The 17,589-nt window shown below is 43.6% G+C and overlaps 1 protein-coding gene across 2 annotated transcripts in view; it reads left to right on the top strand.

Annotated features, from left to right (window-relative positions):
- vegfc (vascular endothelial growth factor c) overlaps nucleotides 1–17,589 on the top strand; it is a 107,392-nt gene that overhangs the window by 46,667 nt on the left and 43,136 nt on the right. For both annotated transcript variants that reach the window (XM_085409017.1, XM_085409016.1), the window contains exon 4: nucleotides 15,065–15,204. In XM_085409017.1, the coding sequence (XP_085265143.1) occupies nucleotides 15,065–15,204 (140 nt within the window). The remainder of the gene's footprint in view (nucleotides 1–15,064; nucleotides 15,205–17,589) is intronic.

Raw genomic sequence — 17,589 nt, 5'->3', positions numbered from 1 at the left:
GTTGCTCTTCCTCTCTGGAATACCTTTTTATTCACTGCAAACCGTTTTACTCTCCGCGCTAGTTTGCTTCATTCATCTTGGCCGCTGTTTACATCCCGCCAGATGCGGATGTGCAGGCAGCTCAGTGCGCACTCGCGGAGCAGATACTGCACATGGAGCGGACATTCCCGGACTCTCTCATTATTGCTCTTGGGGACTTTAACAAAGCCAATCTGAGCCATGAGCTTCCCAAATACAAGCAGTATATTAAATGCCCGACCAGAGAGGAGAGGACATTAGACCACTGTTACAGCACGATCAGCGGGGCCTATCGTGCGGTGCCCCGCGCTTCACTCGGACTTTCTGACCACGTCATGATCCACCTAATCCCCGCGTACAGACAGAGGCTGAAGCTCTCCAAACCTGTTGTGAGGACCAAAAAACTGTGGAGCAACGAGGCTGAGGAGGAGCTTCGCACGTGTTTGGAGTCTACAGACTGGGACACAATGAAGGCTGCTTCTAAAAGCTTGGACGAGTTTACGGACACCGTCACCTCCTATATCCACTTCTGTGAGGACAGCATTGTGCCATCACGCACCAGGGTGAGTTATAATAATGACAAACCCTGGTTTACTCCTAAACTCAAAAAGCTGTGGCTGGAAAAGAGAAAGGCGTTCAGAAGCGGAGACAGGGACTGCTACAGAGAGGCCAAGTACAGGTTCACTAAAGAAGTGGACATTGCTAAACATCAGCACTCTGAGAAGATGCAGCAGCAGATCTCAGAGAATGACTCTGCCTCTGTGTGGAAAAGTTTTAGGAATATCACCAACTACAAGCCTAAAACCCCCCACTCCACTGATGACTTGCTCTTGGCCAACACCCTTAACGACTTTTACTGCCGTTTTGACGAGCCATCAGGCAGCCTTCACACCTCCAACGGCCCCAACAATAGAGACACTTTGGACACTCATTCCCCCACCTCTCCCCCCTCCATAGAGCCATCACCACCTTCAAACTGTTCACCTACAACACCCCCCTCCTCACCCCACACAAAAGAGGATTTCACACCACCTCCTCCCACCACAACTCTTCATATTCATGAAGCAGGTGTGAGGAAGCAGTTTAAGAGTCTGAATGCTCGAAAAGCTCCCGGCCCAGACGGTGTGTCTCCTGCCACCCTCAGACACTGTGCAAACGAGCTGGCCCCAGTGTTTTCTGGCATTTTCAACTCCTCACTGCAGGCATGTCATGTGCCTGCCTGCTTCAAGTCCTCTACCATAATCCCTGTCCCCAAGAAACCAAGGATCACTGGACTAAATGACTACAGACCCGTGGCTCTGACATCTGTGGTCATGAAGTCATTTGAGTGCCTGGTTCTCTCCTATCTCAAGACCCTCACGGCCCCCCTCCTGGACCCCCTGCAGTTTGCATACAGAGCCAACAGGTCTGTAGATGACGCCATCAACATGGCCCTACACTTCATCCTGCAGCATCTGGACTCCCCAGGAACCTACGCCAGGATCCTGTTTGTGGACTTCAGCTCTGCCTTCAACACCATCCTTCCAGACCAGCTCCGAGGCAAGCTTTCCCATATGAATGTGCCTGATCCCATCTGCCGGTGGATCACTGACTTCCTGACCGACAGGAAACAGCATGTGAGGCTGGGAAAGAATGTCTCGGACTCCCGGACCATCAGCACCGGCTCCCCTCAGGGCTGTGTTCTTTCTCCTCTGCTCTTCTCCCTGTACACCAAATGCTGCACCTCCACCCACCAGTCTGTCAAGCTAATCAAGTTTGCAGATGACACCACCGTTATTTGACTCATCTCGGACGGGGATGAGTCTGCCTACAGGAGGGAGGTTGAACGTCTGGTGTCCTGGTGCAGCCACAACAACCTGGTGCTGAATGCCCAGAAGACAGTGGAGATTATTGTGGACTTCAGGAAACACACAGCTCCACTCCCCCCCATCATCCTGACTGACACCCCCATCACCTCTGTGGACTCATTCCGCTTCCTGGGTACCACCATCACCCAGGACCTGAAGTGGGAGCCCACCATCACCTCCGTCATTAAGAAAGCCCAGCAGAGGATGTACTTCCTGAGGCAGCTGAAGAAATTCAACCTGCCAACACGGACGATGATGCAATTCTACACTGCAATCATCGAGTCCATCCTCACCTCCTCCATCACCGTGTGGTACGCTGGAGCCACTATCAGGGACAAACAGACTGCAGCGTGTTGTGCGCTCTGCTGAGAAGGTGATTGGCTGCAGACTTCCATCTCTGCAGGACCTGTACACCTCCAGGACACTGGGGCGTGCAGCTCGGATCTCAGCTGACCCTTCTCACCCTGGACACAGTCTGTTTGACCTGCTCCCCTCAGGCAGGAGGCTCCGGTCCATTCGCACCAGAACCTCTCGCCATAAGAACAGTTTCTTCCCCTCTGCTGTTGGACACATGAACAATAACCGTATGACTGTTCCCACCACTAACACATGACCCTACGCTGTGTTCACTGCATCATTCCATGTTTGGCACTGATCACCACCTGCACTCATGTATATATCATGTATATATCTATCTATCTACGTAGCACTTTTAATTCTTATTCTTATTTTTATTTTCATGTCTATTTAAGCGTAATTTATGACAGTATGTTTGCACTGAAGCACCGCAGCAATTTCCTAATGTTGTAAACCTGCTCAACATTTGGCAATAAAACCCTTTCTGATTCTGATTCAGATTCTGATGTTAATTGCTGATTTGTTCTATCAACGGACCACTAGGTCAACAGGACTCAATTGCAGAATGTTTATTTACAAGGTGAAGGTAAAGCACAATCCAAAACACAAGAACAATATCAGGGATGGTCCTGATTCCACAGGGCAAGGTTCTCCAAGGGTCCAGTCTCTCCACAGAATCTCTCTCACAAAAACAGATCCACTCACCACTCTCACTAACAGTTTTTGCCACAGGAATCTGTGCACAGGTAGACAGGGGTATTTATTCTAGAGAAAAAGACGACCAGAGTGATCACAGATGACAGAACGGGGGCCTCACTAACTGTTAGTTCTCCAATGATTCTCCAAAGATGGTGGAATCCCTTAAGTAGTGGCAGCCAGGCAAGGTTATCAGGAACAGGTGTGTGATCACTCCAAGCTGTGTGTAGATCGAGGGGGGGAACCTGGTATGAGTCCCTCCACTGTCTCTTCTTGCCATTTTACTCCAAAGGTGGCAAATGTCAAACTCCAACAGTCTCCTCAGTTCTCCTCAAATGTTCTTGTCACATGCACAGTGAAGGTGCAGCTTGTTGGAAACACAGTGCCATTCATCCAGTCAGGCAGGATGGTGGGTTTGCCCTTCTTCTCTGATGCTGTTTGTCCACACTGCTGCTGCTTGCTGGGTCTCTTTGCTCAGGACTTTGCTGCTGTCTCTTTATCTGCCATGTTATTGCTCTTTGGAGCTGCATTCCTTGTCTTCAGGGAGGAGTGAGAGCTCGCTTGTGAGGTTGAGGGACACATGGAGCTGTAAATAATAAACTTGGCCTGAACGTTTCCAGTGATGTTAAACTATAACTTTCTTCCGACCGCTGCATGTGGAAAATTGATTCAGGTCTGCTTTTCATCTGAAAGTGACAAACTAAGACATCACCGCTCTCACAATCGGAGGCAATTACTTTTACACAGTGCACAAAGACACTGTGACGTCAGACACATTCACAATTTTTTCATCTATCACTTCACCTCATATGTCATTGTACTGAATTTGAGCAACCCTAAGCTTAATGCAGATTACTTTTAACAACTGACACAGACGTACACAAACAACACAAATAGGCCTATAACTTTCCCCAGCCTGCGTGAATCCGCATGGCCGTTGAGCTCCTGGACTCGCGTGTACCCGCGCAGTCACTGAGCTGCACCTGCCTGCGTGAAACCGCACAGCATAGGCGTTGCTCTCTTTTGTTTATAAGCCTGCGATTAACCGCACGGCTCAGGTCCGCGTGAACCCGCGCAGCTACAGCGCTCTTCTTTGAACAGTACTTACTTGGTGCTGTTCTTGCATTAATCTCGAATCCCGTCAATCACCATCCAGCGAGGAGAAAAAACAGACAGCTAATCCACCGGCCCGATGACAAATTCTCATGTCTCGGGACTTTACTACAGGAACTTCTATACGTCTTGGCTGACGTCTTTCGGCATGTCTCCTTTTCCCCTCGGTGAATGTCAATTCTAGGGATCCGGCTTTGAAGGACCAATTAATGTTGGGTCTGTCTAGCACAGGCCCACCGCTGGAACGAGACAATTTAAAAACGCAGCAAAAGCATTGAACACCAAGTAGGCAAAGTTCTTCGTGTTACTCGTGCATGAGGGAGACCTGCCTGGAGCCAAGTGTCGTTCCACCACTTGACCTCCGTCAGACTCTCAGCCAGGTTCCCCATAGCGCTCCTTTTATTGTGGTTACATGAATATGCATAGGGTCATTAACATATAACATCTTACATAGGTATACATGTGAACAATACTAGTGTGTGTGTGTGTGTGTGTGTGTGTGTGTGTGTGTGTGTGTGTGTGTGTGTGTGTGTGTGTGGTCAGAGTGTGACCCCATAAAGACTTCCCTAAACCTGCTGGTCTGGAAGTCCAGCAGTTCATCTAAAGAAAAGCACTTAGACTAAAACAGATATAGCTACGTTTATCCTACCATAAAACAATAAGAGAAGGTACGACCTCTCCCATGCTCCCAGAGTGCTCTCTAATGCACACAAAGTTTGCAGACTATCAAGGATCAAACCTCTACCAATCTACAACTAATTATAAAACTCTAAGCATGTATAAGTAGATATTTATAAGCATAAATGACAATCAACAATACAAAACCTAACAGGCCTCTCACTAAAACACATTTGTTCCCATTTCTTTAATTGAATCTAGGAAAAATGCAAAACATAACACAGCTTGATAGGCATAAAATAGTCATATTCAAAGCGCTGTTACCCCAAACCTTGCCAGCATAGTATAAGGTGTGAATTTAAAAATAGTGAGGAAATTGAAAAAAATGCAAAAACGTGGTAGGCCTAAAAAATATCTAAAGTAGATGAATAGTATCTGAAAGTCATGGTCTTAGTAAAAAGGAAAAATTCCAGCAAAAACCTTACATAGGAACGGAGAAATCTGGGAATCTGAAACCGAGAATCTCATATTTACAGGAAAACAACAGGGAGAAGAAACTGAGGTATGCCAAAGAAGAACTGGACTTAAAATCAGTGGCAGCAGGTTGTATGGAGTAATGACTGAAAAATATTCCAGCCACTCACTTGTGGTTTAGGGCTGCATTTCAGCCAGCAGTGTTGGGGATCTTGTCAAAATTGAGTATTGTCATATTTGGATCCACTTCCATCTGGAAAGTGTGTGATTTGTTTTTTTTGTTCTTTTGTAACGTGACAGTGATCCCAAACATACTGCCAATACATTAAAAGCATATTGATGGACCTTAACGTTATTTAAGCAGTGCAGGATCATCCTGACAGGGATCGAAACCAAAAGTCAGCCAACATCCAAAGAAGAGCTTTCAAATGTCCCTCAAAAAGACTGGAGAACTGTTTTCATTGCATATGCCAGGAGCGCGTAGGAAACAAGCTTTCATAGCCAGCTGTTGCATCTCTCTCTCTATCTCTTGTGCGTAGCAGACAAATGTTTTCTATTCTGCATTTCCCCATCGAGGGCACTAAACCTGTGGATCTCATTTCTTCCATCTTCTTAGAATGACATCCAGAGTGGCTTGGGTCAGCATAAGATATTTTCTCAGATTAACCTGTTCTTATTGATTATTATAGAAATCGATTATGCATTGATTATGGTAGGGTAGGTGGAAGATGTCAACCAGCCTTTTGGGACATTTACAAAGTGACTTGCTTAATTATTCAGTACCACTGTTAAATTCCGGAAGTTCCAGTTCAGAGGAAGGTCGCGCGCTGGACTGATCAATCGGTGGCCGCGTTACAGGACGCACTCGATGACGCAGACTGGACATGTTCAGAAACAGCTCCGATGATGATGTCAACGTGTTTACGGAAGCGGTTGTGGGATTCATCGGGAAACTAGCGGATGATACCGTGGAGACAAAGACTATCACAACGTTTCCCAACCAGAAGCCGTGGGTGGATAAAACCATCCGCGACGCTCTGAGATCCCGCACCGCTGCCTACAACACGGGACTCACGACGGGGGACATGGACCCGTACAAAGCCACGTCATATAACGTGCGGAGGGCGGTGAAAGAGGCGAAGCAGCGCTACGGGAGGAAACTAGAGTCACAACTCCAACAGCGTGACTCTAGGAGCCTGTGGCGGGGACTAAGGACAATAACGGACTATAAAGCACCAACAACCGGTATGACGAACGCGGCCGTGACTCTGGCAGACGAGCTGAACACTTTCTATGCTCGCTTCGAGGCTGCAGCTAAGGACTCCAACAATGCTAGTGCTAGCGGCGCTAACGGCTGCAGACAAGAAGATACTGCCAGCACCGGAAACGTGCTCGTCATCTCCGAGCATGAAGTAAGGAGAGCCTTCAAGAGAGTGAACACCAGGAAAGCAGCAGGACCAGACGGCATCCCAGGTCGTATCCTAAGAGACTGCGCATACCAGCTAGCTCCTGTGTTCACTGAGATATTCAACATCTCTTTATCTCAGTCGGTGATCCCCACATGCTTCAAGGAGTCCATCATTGTTCCTGTCCCGAAGAAACCCCACCCTGCTTCTCTCAATGACTATCGCCCTGTAGCCCTCAGCTCAGTAGTGATGAAGTGCTTTGAACGCCTGGTCAGAGACTTCATCATTTCTTCACTACCAGACACACTGGACCCACTACAGTTCGCTTACCGTCCAAATCGTTCCACAGACGATGCCATCTCTCATCTCCTCCACACATCACTCACTCACTTGGACACTAGAAGGGGGAATTATGTTAAAATGCTCTTCATAGACTACAGCTCTGCATTTAACACCATAATTCCCTCCACACTCACCACCAAGCTGGAGCATCTGGGACTCAGCTCATCTATGTGTCAGTGGATCTCCAACTTCCTAACTGGCAGACCACAGGCAGTAAGGATGGGCGGACATGTCTCAGCCTCCACCACTCTCAGCACTGGAGCCCCCCAGGGGTGTGTCCTGAGCCCCCTGCTGTACTCTTTGTACACATATGACTGTGTGGCCACTACCAGCTCCACCACCATCATCAAGTTTGCTGACGACACCGTCGTGGTGGGCCTGATCTCTGATAACAACGAGACGGCCTACCTGAAGGAGATTAGGAATCTGGAGAACTGGTGCCAGAGGAACAACCTCCTTCTAAACGTCAGTAAGACAAAGGAGCTGATAGTGGACTTCAGCACTAAGCAGGAGAGGAACTACCAGACCCCCGTCATCAACGAGTGCCCAGTGGAGAGAGTGGACAGCTTCAAATACCTCGGAGTTCACATCACGCAGGACCTGTCATGGTCCTGTCACATCAACACCGTGGTGAAAAAGGCCCGACAGCGTCTCTACCACCTCAGACGCTTGAGAGACTTCCAACTGCCCTCCAAGGTGCTCAGGAACTTTTACTCGTGCACCATAGAGAGCATCCTGGCGGGAAACATCTTAACCTGGTTCGGGAACAGCACCATGCAGGACAGACGAGCTCTACAGAGGGTTGTGCGGTCAGCTGAGCGCACCATCCGCTCCGAGCTCCCTGACCTGCACTCAATCTACAGCAGGCGGTGCTGGACCAAGGCCAGGAAGATCGTGAAGGACCTCAGCCATCCCAACAACAGACTGTTCTCTCTGTTGAGGTCAGGAAAGCGATTCCGCTCCCTGAAGACCAACACAGAGAGACTGAGGAGGAGCTTCTTCCCGCAGGCGATACGGTCTCTCAATCACACCACCACACAGTCCTGACCCACACATATAGTTCTTACACACACACTGGACTTTCTGGACATTGTTTTCACTTCATTACTTAAATCACGCTGCTGTTATTGTGTATATGCTGCTGTTATTGTGTATATATTTATTTATATTTATTCATACATTCTTATATAGTTCTATATTGTGTATTTTGTTGTACAGTTTTTTTATTTTCAACTTTAATTTATATATTTTATCTTATTCTCCCAGTTAAATTTACCCTTCATTCTAATTTGTGTTGTACAGTTGTACATTTCATTTTTAACCTTAATTTATATTTTATTCCTTCCTAGTTAAATTTACCCTTTTTAATCTTTCATATTTATTTCTTATCTTATTCATAGCCTTTTCCTTTTTTGTTTTCTTTAGGTCACGAGCAGTTGTCCAAGCATTTCACTACATATCGTACTGTGTATGACTGTGTACGTGACAAATAAAATTTGAATTTGAAATTTGAATTTGAATTTGAATTTGAAATTAAAAGACACTCAGGACCAGATATGGGCAGCAACGGGTTACTGAGTTTTAGTCTGTAAAAAGTGACAAAACATTAGTGTCTGCTGTACACTCTGCGTGGGAATAAAACTTGTTTCCAAAGTGAAAAATTAAACTTCAAATCTGAGCGAGCACCCTGCACGCTGCCACGGGAATGTGACGTTCACAGAGAAACCCCCGGATCCCCCACTGACATGACCGCAAAGGGCAAACCTCCACCCACCGGCCCCACTCCTGCTAAACAGGTGACAATAGATTTAAGAGTGACAGGACTCAGTGCCGCTGAGTCTTTGATTTTATTTATTTTTTTGCTGTGTTTTACTTGCATCTATTTGAAAGAGTGAGTGTAAACAAAAAAACATTATTTTATTTTATATGCTGGAATATGCAGAACATAGGTTTAAATGTTAAACACATTTCTTCAAGTCAGAGACTGTTGCATATGAATTATTTTTTGCTTGATGCAATGTGCATAAAGTTAAAAGATTCAAATTAACATTTTTTTTTTAAAGAGGCTTTTTCATTTGATTCAGTTTTATATACTCAAATATGCAGAAAAAATAGAACTGGGTTGAAAGGTCTATTACTTTATTACCTATTCAGGTTTTGTATCATGCTTTTTAAAACTAACTAAGTAACTAGTTACTTTTGAAAATAAGAAATCAGCAATTAGTAACTAATTACTATTTTCAAGTAACTTGACCGACACTGCTCAGAACACAGACAGCTGTGACAGATAACAATGATGTTTCGCATGGAGAATGCACACAAGGAGCCGAGGCATGCAAGCAGTCGTTCGAGGCTGATGTCTCATATAACATGATAATGTTTCATTTGGAGTAAAGTAAATGTTACTGCTTGCTGCTGATCCAGGCCAGTGTTTCAAAAATGTGGAAGTTGTACAGATTAGATTATGTTGTCTTTAAACATTTCCTGAAGAGGCAGATCATGCAGTATGTAGTTCTCTAGCAGCTCGACAAGGAGCAGAGTGCAAAACATTAGAACACCATGAGGACATGCACAGCTAAGTACATGATGAGACTGTACAGGGTGGGCCATTTATATGGATACACCGTAATAACATGGGAATGGTTGGTGATATTAAAGTCCTGTTTGTGGCACATTAGTATATGTGAGTGGCAAACTCCTCAAGATGGGTGGTGACCATGGTGGCCATTTAGAAGTCGGCCATCTTGGATACAACTTTTGTTTTTTCAATAGGAAGAGGGCCATGTGACACATCACACTTATTGGTAATGTCACAAGAAAAACAATGGTACTTATGGTATTTATCATTCGAACTGATGTATTCAATCAACTTATTTAGGACTTCTGTTGTTCCTCCGTTGGGACTGAATTAATCACAACAAAAATTGGACTTTTGTATGATACTTAAATGTCCATTGATTAATTGCACTTTGCAAACTGAAAAAAGCATAGCATAAATATGTTTCTGATGTTGTAATTTTGAGGCGTTCCTTCCTTCAGATTCTAAGATTCTGAAAAGTCAAGAAGAGTTTTATATTTAAAAAATGTGCCAGAATTGCAAAAGTTTACCTGAACTTGTTTCTCCTTAACCATAGCAAAGTGGGTGCAGTGGGTTTGTATGCAGACATGGAAGGGCAAAAAACCCCAAATAAAACAGAGGGCTTGCAGCTGATCAAAAGTCACACAGTTTGTGTTAAAGCAGAGGCACCAAGTGGTTCATTGGATTTTCACTTACCTTGAAACAAAGAGTATATTCCCTCACCTTCTAATTGTCACATAGCTGTTTTTATGGACTCAGTTATGAATTGTAGGATGGCTTATTGTTTTAAGTTTTAAGTTTTAAGTCAGCTGTGTTATTCATTTCCTATTCATTACTGCTTGAATGAACGGGGGGTAGCATTCTGAGTCAGATGAACTGTTTTAGTGGATTCACTCAGCACAGGAAGTTAACTATTTAAGTTAACTATGTTAACTAAGTTAACTATGCCACAGAAGAATGTGAATGTAACTGTTGCTCACTGTATTTGGGTGTATATTGTATGCCATTTTTTCATGCAACTTTTCATTAGTTTATTTTAAGCCCAGATGAATGAATAGTTGTCATAAATATGAAAGTAAATTGCTTCTCTGTTATCACTGCAAGTATGATAAATTTCATGTTGACATAAATCATTTATTCATTCTCTTCCGCTTTTACTTATCAGGGTCTGAGAGGTGGAGTGGGGTGGAGCCTATCCCAGCTGTCATAGGGCGAGAGGGAGGGGGGTACACCCTGAACAGGTCTAGCACATAGAAACAAATAACAGTTTGCACTCACATTCACATCTATGGGCAATTTAGAATCATCATTTAACCTAACCCCATTTTTTAAAAAAATTGGGGTTAGGTTATATTGAAATAGATTTTTGGTTAAATTGATTAAACCAAAATTAATTTTATGTATATTATGGCTTTAACTATGGACATAAGGTCTGTTAATAAAGACTGATTGATGGATTGAATTGCATGTCTTTGGACTGTGGGAGAAAGCTAGAGTACCCAAAGAGAACCCACAAAAACACGAGGAAAACATGCAAACTCCACGCAGAAATGCCACAGCCAGATGGTGGAGTCAAAGTCAGGACCTTGTTGCTCTGAGGCAACGGTGCTAACCACCGTGCCACGGTGCTGCCAGTGTGCTAAATTTAATGCTGTCATAAATCACTAGAAGATATTTCAAAGAATCCCTATGCTTCAAATAAGACTTGTTTTTTCAGAACCTGTAAACATAATTTGATTTAAAATGTGACACAGAATCTACACTGGCAGGTTTTTAAAACTCATTCAAGACATTACCACTAACCATATAGAGAAACTGTGTTGTAGTTTCTGATGCATCAGATATGAGCACACATACTTTAAAACACTTAACCCTAGATTATACTCAGACATGGACACGGACACCTGGGGATTCAGTGACCGAGTAGTCGTTCCTGTTAAACGTCTTTGATATCTGCTTGAGCTCCAGCACCTGCGAGCATGTGCAGCTGATGCATGGTACTGTAAATTGGCCATGAATGAGTCAGGTCCACTGGACCCGTGGCTAGTGGAAGTGTGGAAATCATAGGTCCTGTGTACCCTCATTTCTCCTTCCTCCTCTCTGGGCTTGTGTGTGTGTGTGTGTGTGTGTGTGTGTGTGTGTGTGTGTGTGTGTGTGTGTGTGTGTGTGTGTGTGAGAGAGAAAGAGAGAGAGAGAGAGAGAAGGAGAAAGTAAAGCATTGTGAATTGACCCAGGTGTGACCCAGCAGTGCTGTTCCCGCACAAGGTTGCAAAATTGGAGCACCCAACACTGTCTGCACACACATTCCCACACGTTTCACCCTTTGTCTTGCAGGAATGAATATTGGGGACCTGACACTATAAATATCTCATTGTGGTTCCACACCTGATCAAGATGGCAAAGCGATTCTCTGTTCAGACTGCCTTACAGTTGCTATTGGAAGAGACAGAGGGTTTTGATGGCGATGCAGAGGAAAAAGTTTAAGAATGTGAGGATTGAAGAGGACGATGAGCATCGGCCAGCTCTAAAGTTTAGCAAGCTTCAAACCTCAGGACCAGCCTGCAAGCAGCCAGCCCCAAGACCAGCAGGGAGCAGCCAGCCCCAAGACCAGTGAGCAGACTGTTAGCAGCTTGCAAATAACACCGTATGGATGGTAAAAGATGGCAAAATTGAATGGTCTTCCTGCTTACGAAATGAACCAATGTGAACCAATGTGATTCGAATAATACCAGAACCTACACGCTGGGCAGTCATGCAAAAAACATCAAGTCTTCTTTTGACCTTTGCATGCAATACCCTATCAAGAAAATCATCCTGGATTGCACCAATTTAAAGGAAGCAGAGTTTTTGGAAAGACATGGAAAGTCTTGGACAAAACCGATTTGGATGCTCACTTTGGGGTTCTTATCCTTGCTGGTGTTTTCAGGTCCAAATGGGAGACCACAGAATCCCTGCAGGATGAAGAAACTGGCAGAGATCTTTTTTGGACCAGGATGTCTCTGAAAACTTTCAAAATAATTTCCAGGACCATCCGTTTTGATGACCATGATCATAGACCAGCTTGACGGCAGAGAGACAAGCTAGCTGCCATCAGGATGGTGTGGGGCAAATGAGCGGCCGGTCTCAACTGTTTTACAACCCTGGCCCCAATGTCATCATTGATGAGCAGCTGATGCCATTTCAGGGCTGCTGCCCAGTATATACCATCTAAGCCTGCCAAGCATGGTATAAAGATTTGGGCGCCTGTGATGCAGGTTCATCTTATGCATGTAACTTGCAGGTCTACACAGGGAAACGCAATGGAGGAGCCCCTGAAAAAAATCACCTTCTGACGCTGCCGGGTGCTGGGTGGTCCTTTCCAACTCGTACCAGGGTGGCTAGGCTCTAGCAGGGTTGACTGCCCATTGCCCCTGACTCTCTGGGATTCTCGCCCTTTGGCAGTGGGAAGCCCATCGGGGCCTCCCTCCTTCTTCTGCTGGAACGGGTGTGCGGTTGTCACCAAGATGTGTGGCCTTGAGTCTTCAGTACTCTTGGAGGCTGCGGATGGTGCAGTTGTCCTGGTTCCATGTCTGTCTGCCTCTGGCTTCCGGGGGGCATTGTTGAGGCTTCCCACCCTTGTTATTAAGTACATTTGTGACAAAGACAGGCATTCTAACACAAACTCTCTCCCACTCACACTACAACAAGACTCTTGATTTATGTATCTGTGTATTTTCTAATTTCTGTGGTCCTGGTGCTCTATCTTTCTTTGCTTTCTTTTCTTACAGGACCAGTTGGCAATATATTGTGTATTTCTATTTGCACTCTATCATTTTATTGTACCCCTACCCCTCTTTTCCCCTCCTTCTCCTGCCTTAGACATCATCAGATATATATATATATACATTATACTATATATAATGTAATAACTGAAATAACACAAATTCAGATTCCTTGCTTACATTGTCAGAGTCTGCAATCAAAAATACTTTTTTTGTGATTAAAGATGTATAAAAAATTCTATAATAATGCAAATGCTTTGTTAAACCTTTGAACTAAAGCTGAAATTCTGCACTTGTTTGCAGAATCTGCACATCTTTGATTGGATTAAAATCCACTGTTTTGATACAAAAGGCACAATTTAATAAAAAATGTCATTGTTCAAAAGCTGAGAGAACAAAATGTTTCCTTTACAGAAAACATTTTTTTGCTCTTTTTTGCTCTCTTGTAAAAAATTAAGAAGCCATTCCCGCTGTACAAATTGTGGCTGTGGAATTGGTATCTTAAAATTGTCCACTACGCCCTTCTCCACACATTGAGCTTTCATACTGCATAATCAGAGCAAATCTTATTTTAAAATGCCAGTATAATTTGCACTTGGCCCCTCTTTCAGCCAGTGAAAACTAACATCTTATTGCTGTTGTCTTCTCTCGGTCAAATTGCAACTTTGTGCATTGACCAGGCAAAAGATGTTATACAGATACTTCACTGTATTCACTGAATCATATTTTTTTAAAAAATTTTTTTACAACACTACAACTGGCAGTGTAGAAAAGTACTTACTGGTAACTGGGTATGCTGTACCAGAATGCTCACCAGATTGACTGTTTAGCAAAGTAAAGCTGGCTAAACTGCCTCACTCAGAATCACACAATGCCACAATGAAAGGAAGTTTAGAGGAGATTGGGGATAAGGTGATGCAAATGCAGTACCAGTCAAAGTTTGGACAGTTCTACTCATTTGTACTCTGTGATTTGATACATGATATATATGATATACTACTATATACTGAGAAAAAAGTGATCCAAACCAAAGTACTGGTAATGAATTGAAGCCAAATTTTTTTTGGTGATCTTTGTAGAAGCAGTAGAAGCACTGCTATAGGGAAATCCAAAGTGGCCAACCGCAGGTGTTACAGTCTAAATGTAATGTTCTTGATCTCTCTTGGCTGACTGAAATGTGTTTGTCTTACAGTGCCCAATGTGCTCAGCATTAATGCACTTGAAATCTGAGGTGTATGAAAAAAGAATTCAGTTAACTGTTATCTGCAACCTACTAGGATCTAGCTGTGATATTTTACACACTGAACCTTTGATGTGCAAGTTTAAGTGTGATGGAGCAGCTGAACAGACTATATTTGGGAGTGAAGGATGACACTGATTGACATTTGACTGGGTGGTAAATCCATTTGAGGGTTACCTACGCCACTGGAGCCTTGAATGTTCACTAGCTACCAAGTGATGTCTGGCAAGCAAATTATTTTATAAGTGTATGGGGCTTTAGACTTTTTCTCTTTCTTTTAATTCATTTTCAAAACACATAAACCATATGTAACACGGGCTAGTTATTCTCTAATTATATTGTGATCCCCAAACTAGTAAAAGAAAAATAAAGCTAATAGGTTTTAGGCCTTAGACTATGTTTCCATTCCTGAATAGTTGTTTAGAGAAGGCCCTTATCTTCTCAGTGAGTATAGACCATTACCATAGTAGCTATTTCACATTGTAATGTACCATTGTATTGACTTTTTTGAGATACTCTCCTTGACAAATTGATAGGATGTGCATTGCTATTTTTACAGTGCATATCAATATACATTCTTTTAATTCACGTTGCTTCTTTACAACTCTTTGCAGCTGTTTGAGATCAGAGTGCCAATCACCCAAGGGACGAAACCAGTGACCATCAGTGTAGCCAACCACACCCAGTGCAGCTGTCTGTCCAAACTGGATATCTACAAGCAAGTTCACAGCATCATCAGAAGAGCATTGCCTGAGTAAGTCTCTGTCAATGTACATACACAGATTAGCTGTATGTGCTAATTATCACAAGATCTGACTTAATAACCCGGCGCACGCGCATATGTGTGTGTGTGTGTGTTTGTGTGTGAAAAGGAATAAAACAGCCTTTGCTTTTCCAGTGGTGGTTTCATTCTATTATGACGATGGTTGGTTCCTGGACTGTGTGTATCTACAGCAGGTGTTGCAATTCAACACATTGCAAATTTTTCAATTCAATTCAATTCAACTTTATTTATATAGCGCCAAATCACAACAAAAGGCGCCTCAAGGAGCTTCATAGGTACAGAGAAAAACTCAACAATCATATGACCCCTTATGAGCAAGCACTTTGGCGACAGTGGGAAGGAAAAACTCCTATATAACAGGAAGAAACCTCCGGCAGAACCAGGCTCAGGGAGGGGCGGGGCCATCTGCTGCGACCGGTTGGGGTGAGAGAAGGAAAACAGGATGAAAGACATGCTGTGGAAGAGAAACAGAGGTTAATAACAGATATGATTCAATGCAGAGAGGTCTATTAACACATACTGAGTGAGAAAGGTGACGGGAAAGGAAAAACTCAATGCATCATGGGAATCTCCGGCAGCCTACGTCTATTGCAGCATAACTAAGGGAGGATTCAGGGTCACCTGGTCCAGCCCTAACTATATAGAATAGAATTAGAATAGAATTCAACTTTATTGTCATTGCACATGCACAGGTACAGGGCAACGAAATGCAGTTTGCATCCATCCAGAAGTGCTTTAGTGATATAGATATATTACAATATATATTAGCAATAGTATAGATATGTAAGTATATTACAGAATGGGTCTATTATGGTATGTTATAATGTACACGGTATGAAGTATGTTGTGAATATTCTATAACTATAGGTATGTACAGGCTGTAGTGAGTACAAGCTATGAACAGGATATAAATATGAAAAACTATACAGAATATGAAATAAATAACTTTACAGAAATCTGAGATATACACTTATACAGAAATGGGAACTATGCAAGTTGTAAACAGTTGTAGGGTTAAAAATTATCGTATGTACAGAATGATTATTTACAGAGCTATACAGTAGTGCAGTTAAGATAAGTGAGATATGTGGATAATTTCTACAGAGGCTATATAAAGTGCTATATGCTTTAGCAAAAAGGAAAGTTTTAAGCCTAATCTTGAAAGTAGAGATAGTGTCTGTCTCCCGAATCCAAACTGGAAGCTGGTTCCACAGAAGAGGGGCCTGAAAACTGAAGGCTCTGCCTCCCATTCTACTTTTAAATACTCTAGGAACAACAAGTAGGCCTGCAGAGCGAGAGCGAAGTGCTCTAATAGGGTGATATGGTACTACAAGGTCATTAAGATAAGATGGGGCCTGATTATTTAAGACCTTTAACCTTTTCTAGGTTAACTATGGCATTTGTATGTTCCTGTGCTTATACCTGCATGATACATGCTGGGATTTATGACCAGCTGACCCTTGGAATTCTCTTAGCAAGTTCTTCTTGCCAGTTTGTGTCCTCTGAAAACACTGCTGTTATAGAATGGAATAAAATGGCAAATAATTTAACACAAATCCGCATATTTACAGTGACAAATGTTTTTTACTTTGTTCAGCCAAGTGTGATCTACTTAGGTGCAGACAAAGTGGCTTACGCTGTGGAGCATTACCTGAAACAGAGGTGTACTTTTCATATTGGAAACGATTGACGGTGAGAACTAAGATTTCTTCCATCAATCCATCCATCTATTTTCTGCTGCTTATCCAGGGCTGGGTCGTGGGGGCAGCAGCCTAAGCAAGGACCTCCCTCTCCCCAGACACCTCCAGGCATTCCCAGGCCAGCTGAGAAAGGTAATCTCTTCAGCGTGTCGTGGGTCTGTCCCATGGCCTCCTTTGGTGGGGCATGCCTGAAGCACCTCATCCAGGAGGGATTCTAGTCAGATCCCTGAACCACCTTGACTGGCACCTTTCCATGTGTAGGAGTTGTGAATTTGCTCTAAACCACTCTTGGATGGCTGAATTCCTCACCTTCTTTAAGGGAGAGCCACCCTTCGGAGATAGCTTATTTACCACCGCTTGTATCCAGGATCTCATTTATTGTGTTCACCAGATCTCAGTACTCAGATCTTGTGATAATAAGCTAGGCTAGGGTAGGGTTTTGCTTTTTTACACTCATCTCTTCCCTTAATTACAATAACCTGATGCAATGTCCTCATCACTGCAGCCGTAGCCCCAATTCACCTGTCAATCTCCTCTTCCTTTCTCCCCTTAATCAGTGCGAGCTGGAGGCCACCAGCTGATGAACCCAGCAGAACCACATTATCTGCAAAATTAAAGACAATATTCTGAAGCCACTTGGCCATCTACCTGGATA

Source organism: Rhamphochromis longiceps, linkage group LG6 (assembly GCF_057381845.1).
Source record: "Rhamphochromis longiceps isolate RC_006_pf linkage group LG6, R_longiceps_female_GT1.1, whole genome shotgun sequence".
Classification (NCBI taxonomy): domain Eukaryota; kingdom Metazoa; phylum Chordata; class Actinopteri; order Cichliformes; family Cichlidae; genus Rhamphochromis; species Rhamphochromis longiceps.
This window is presented reverse-complemented; position numbering and strand designations above follow the sequence as displayed.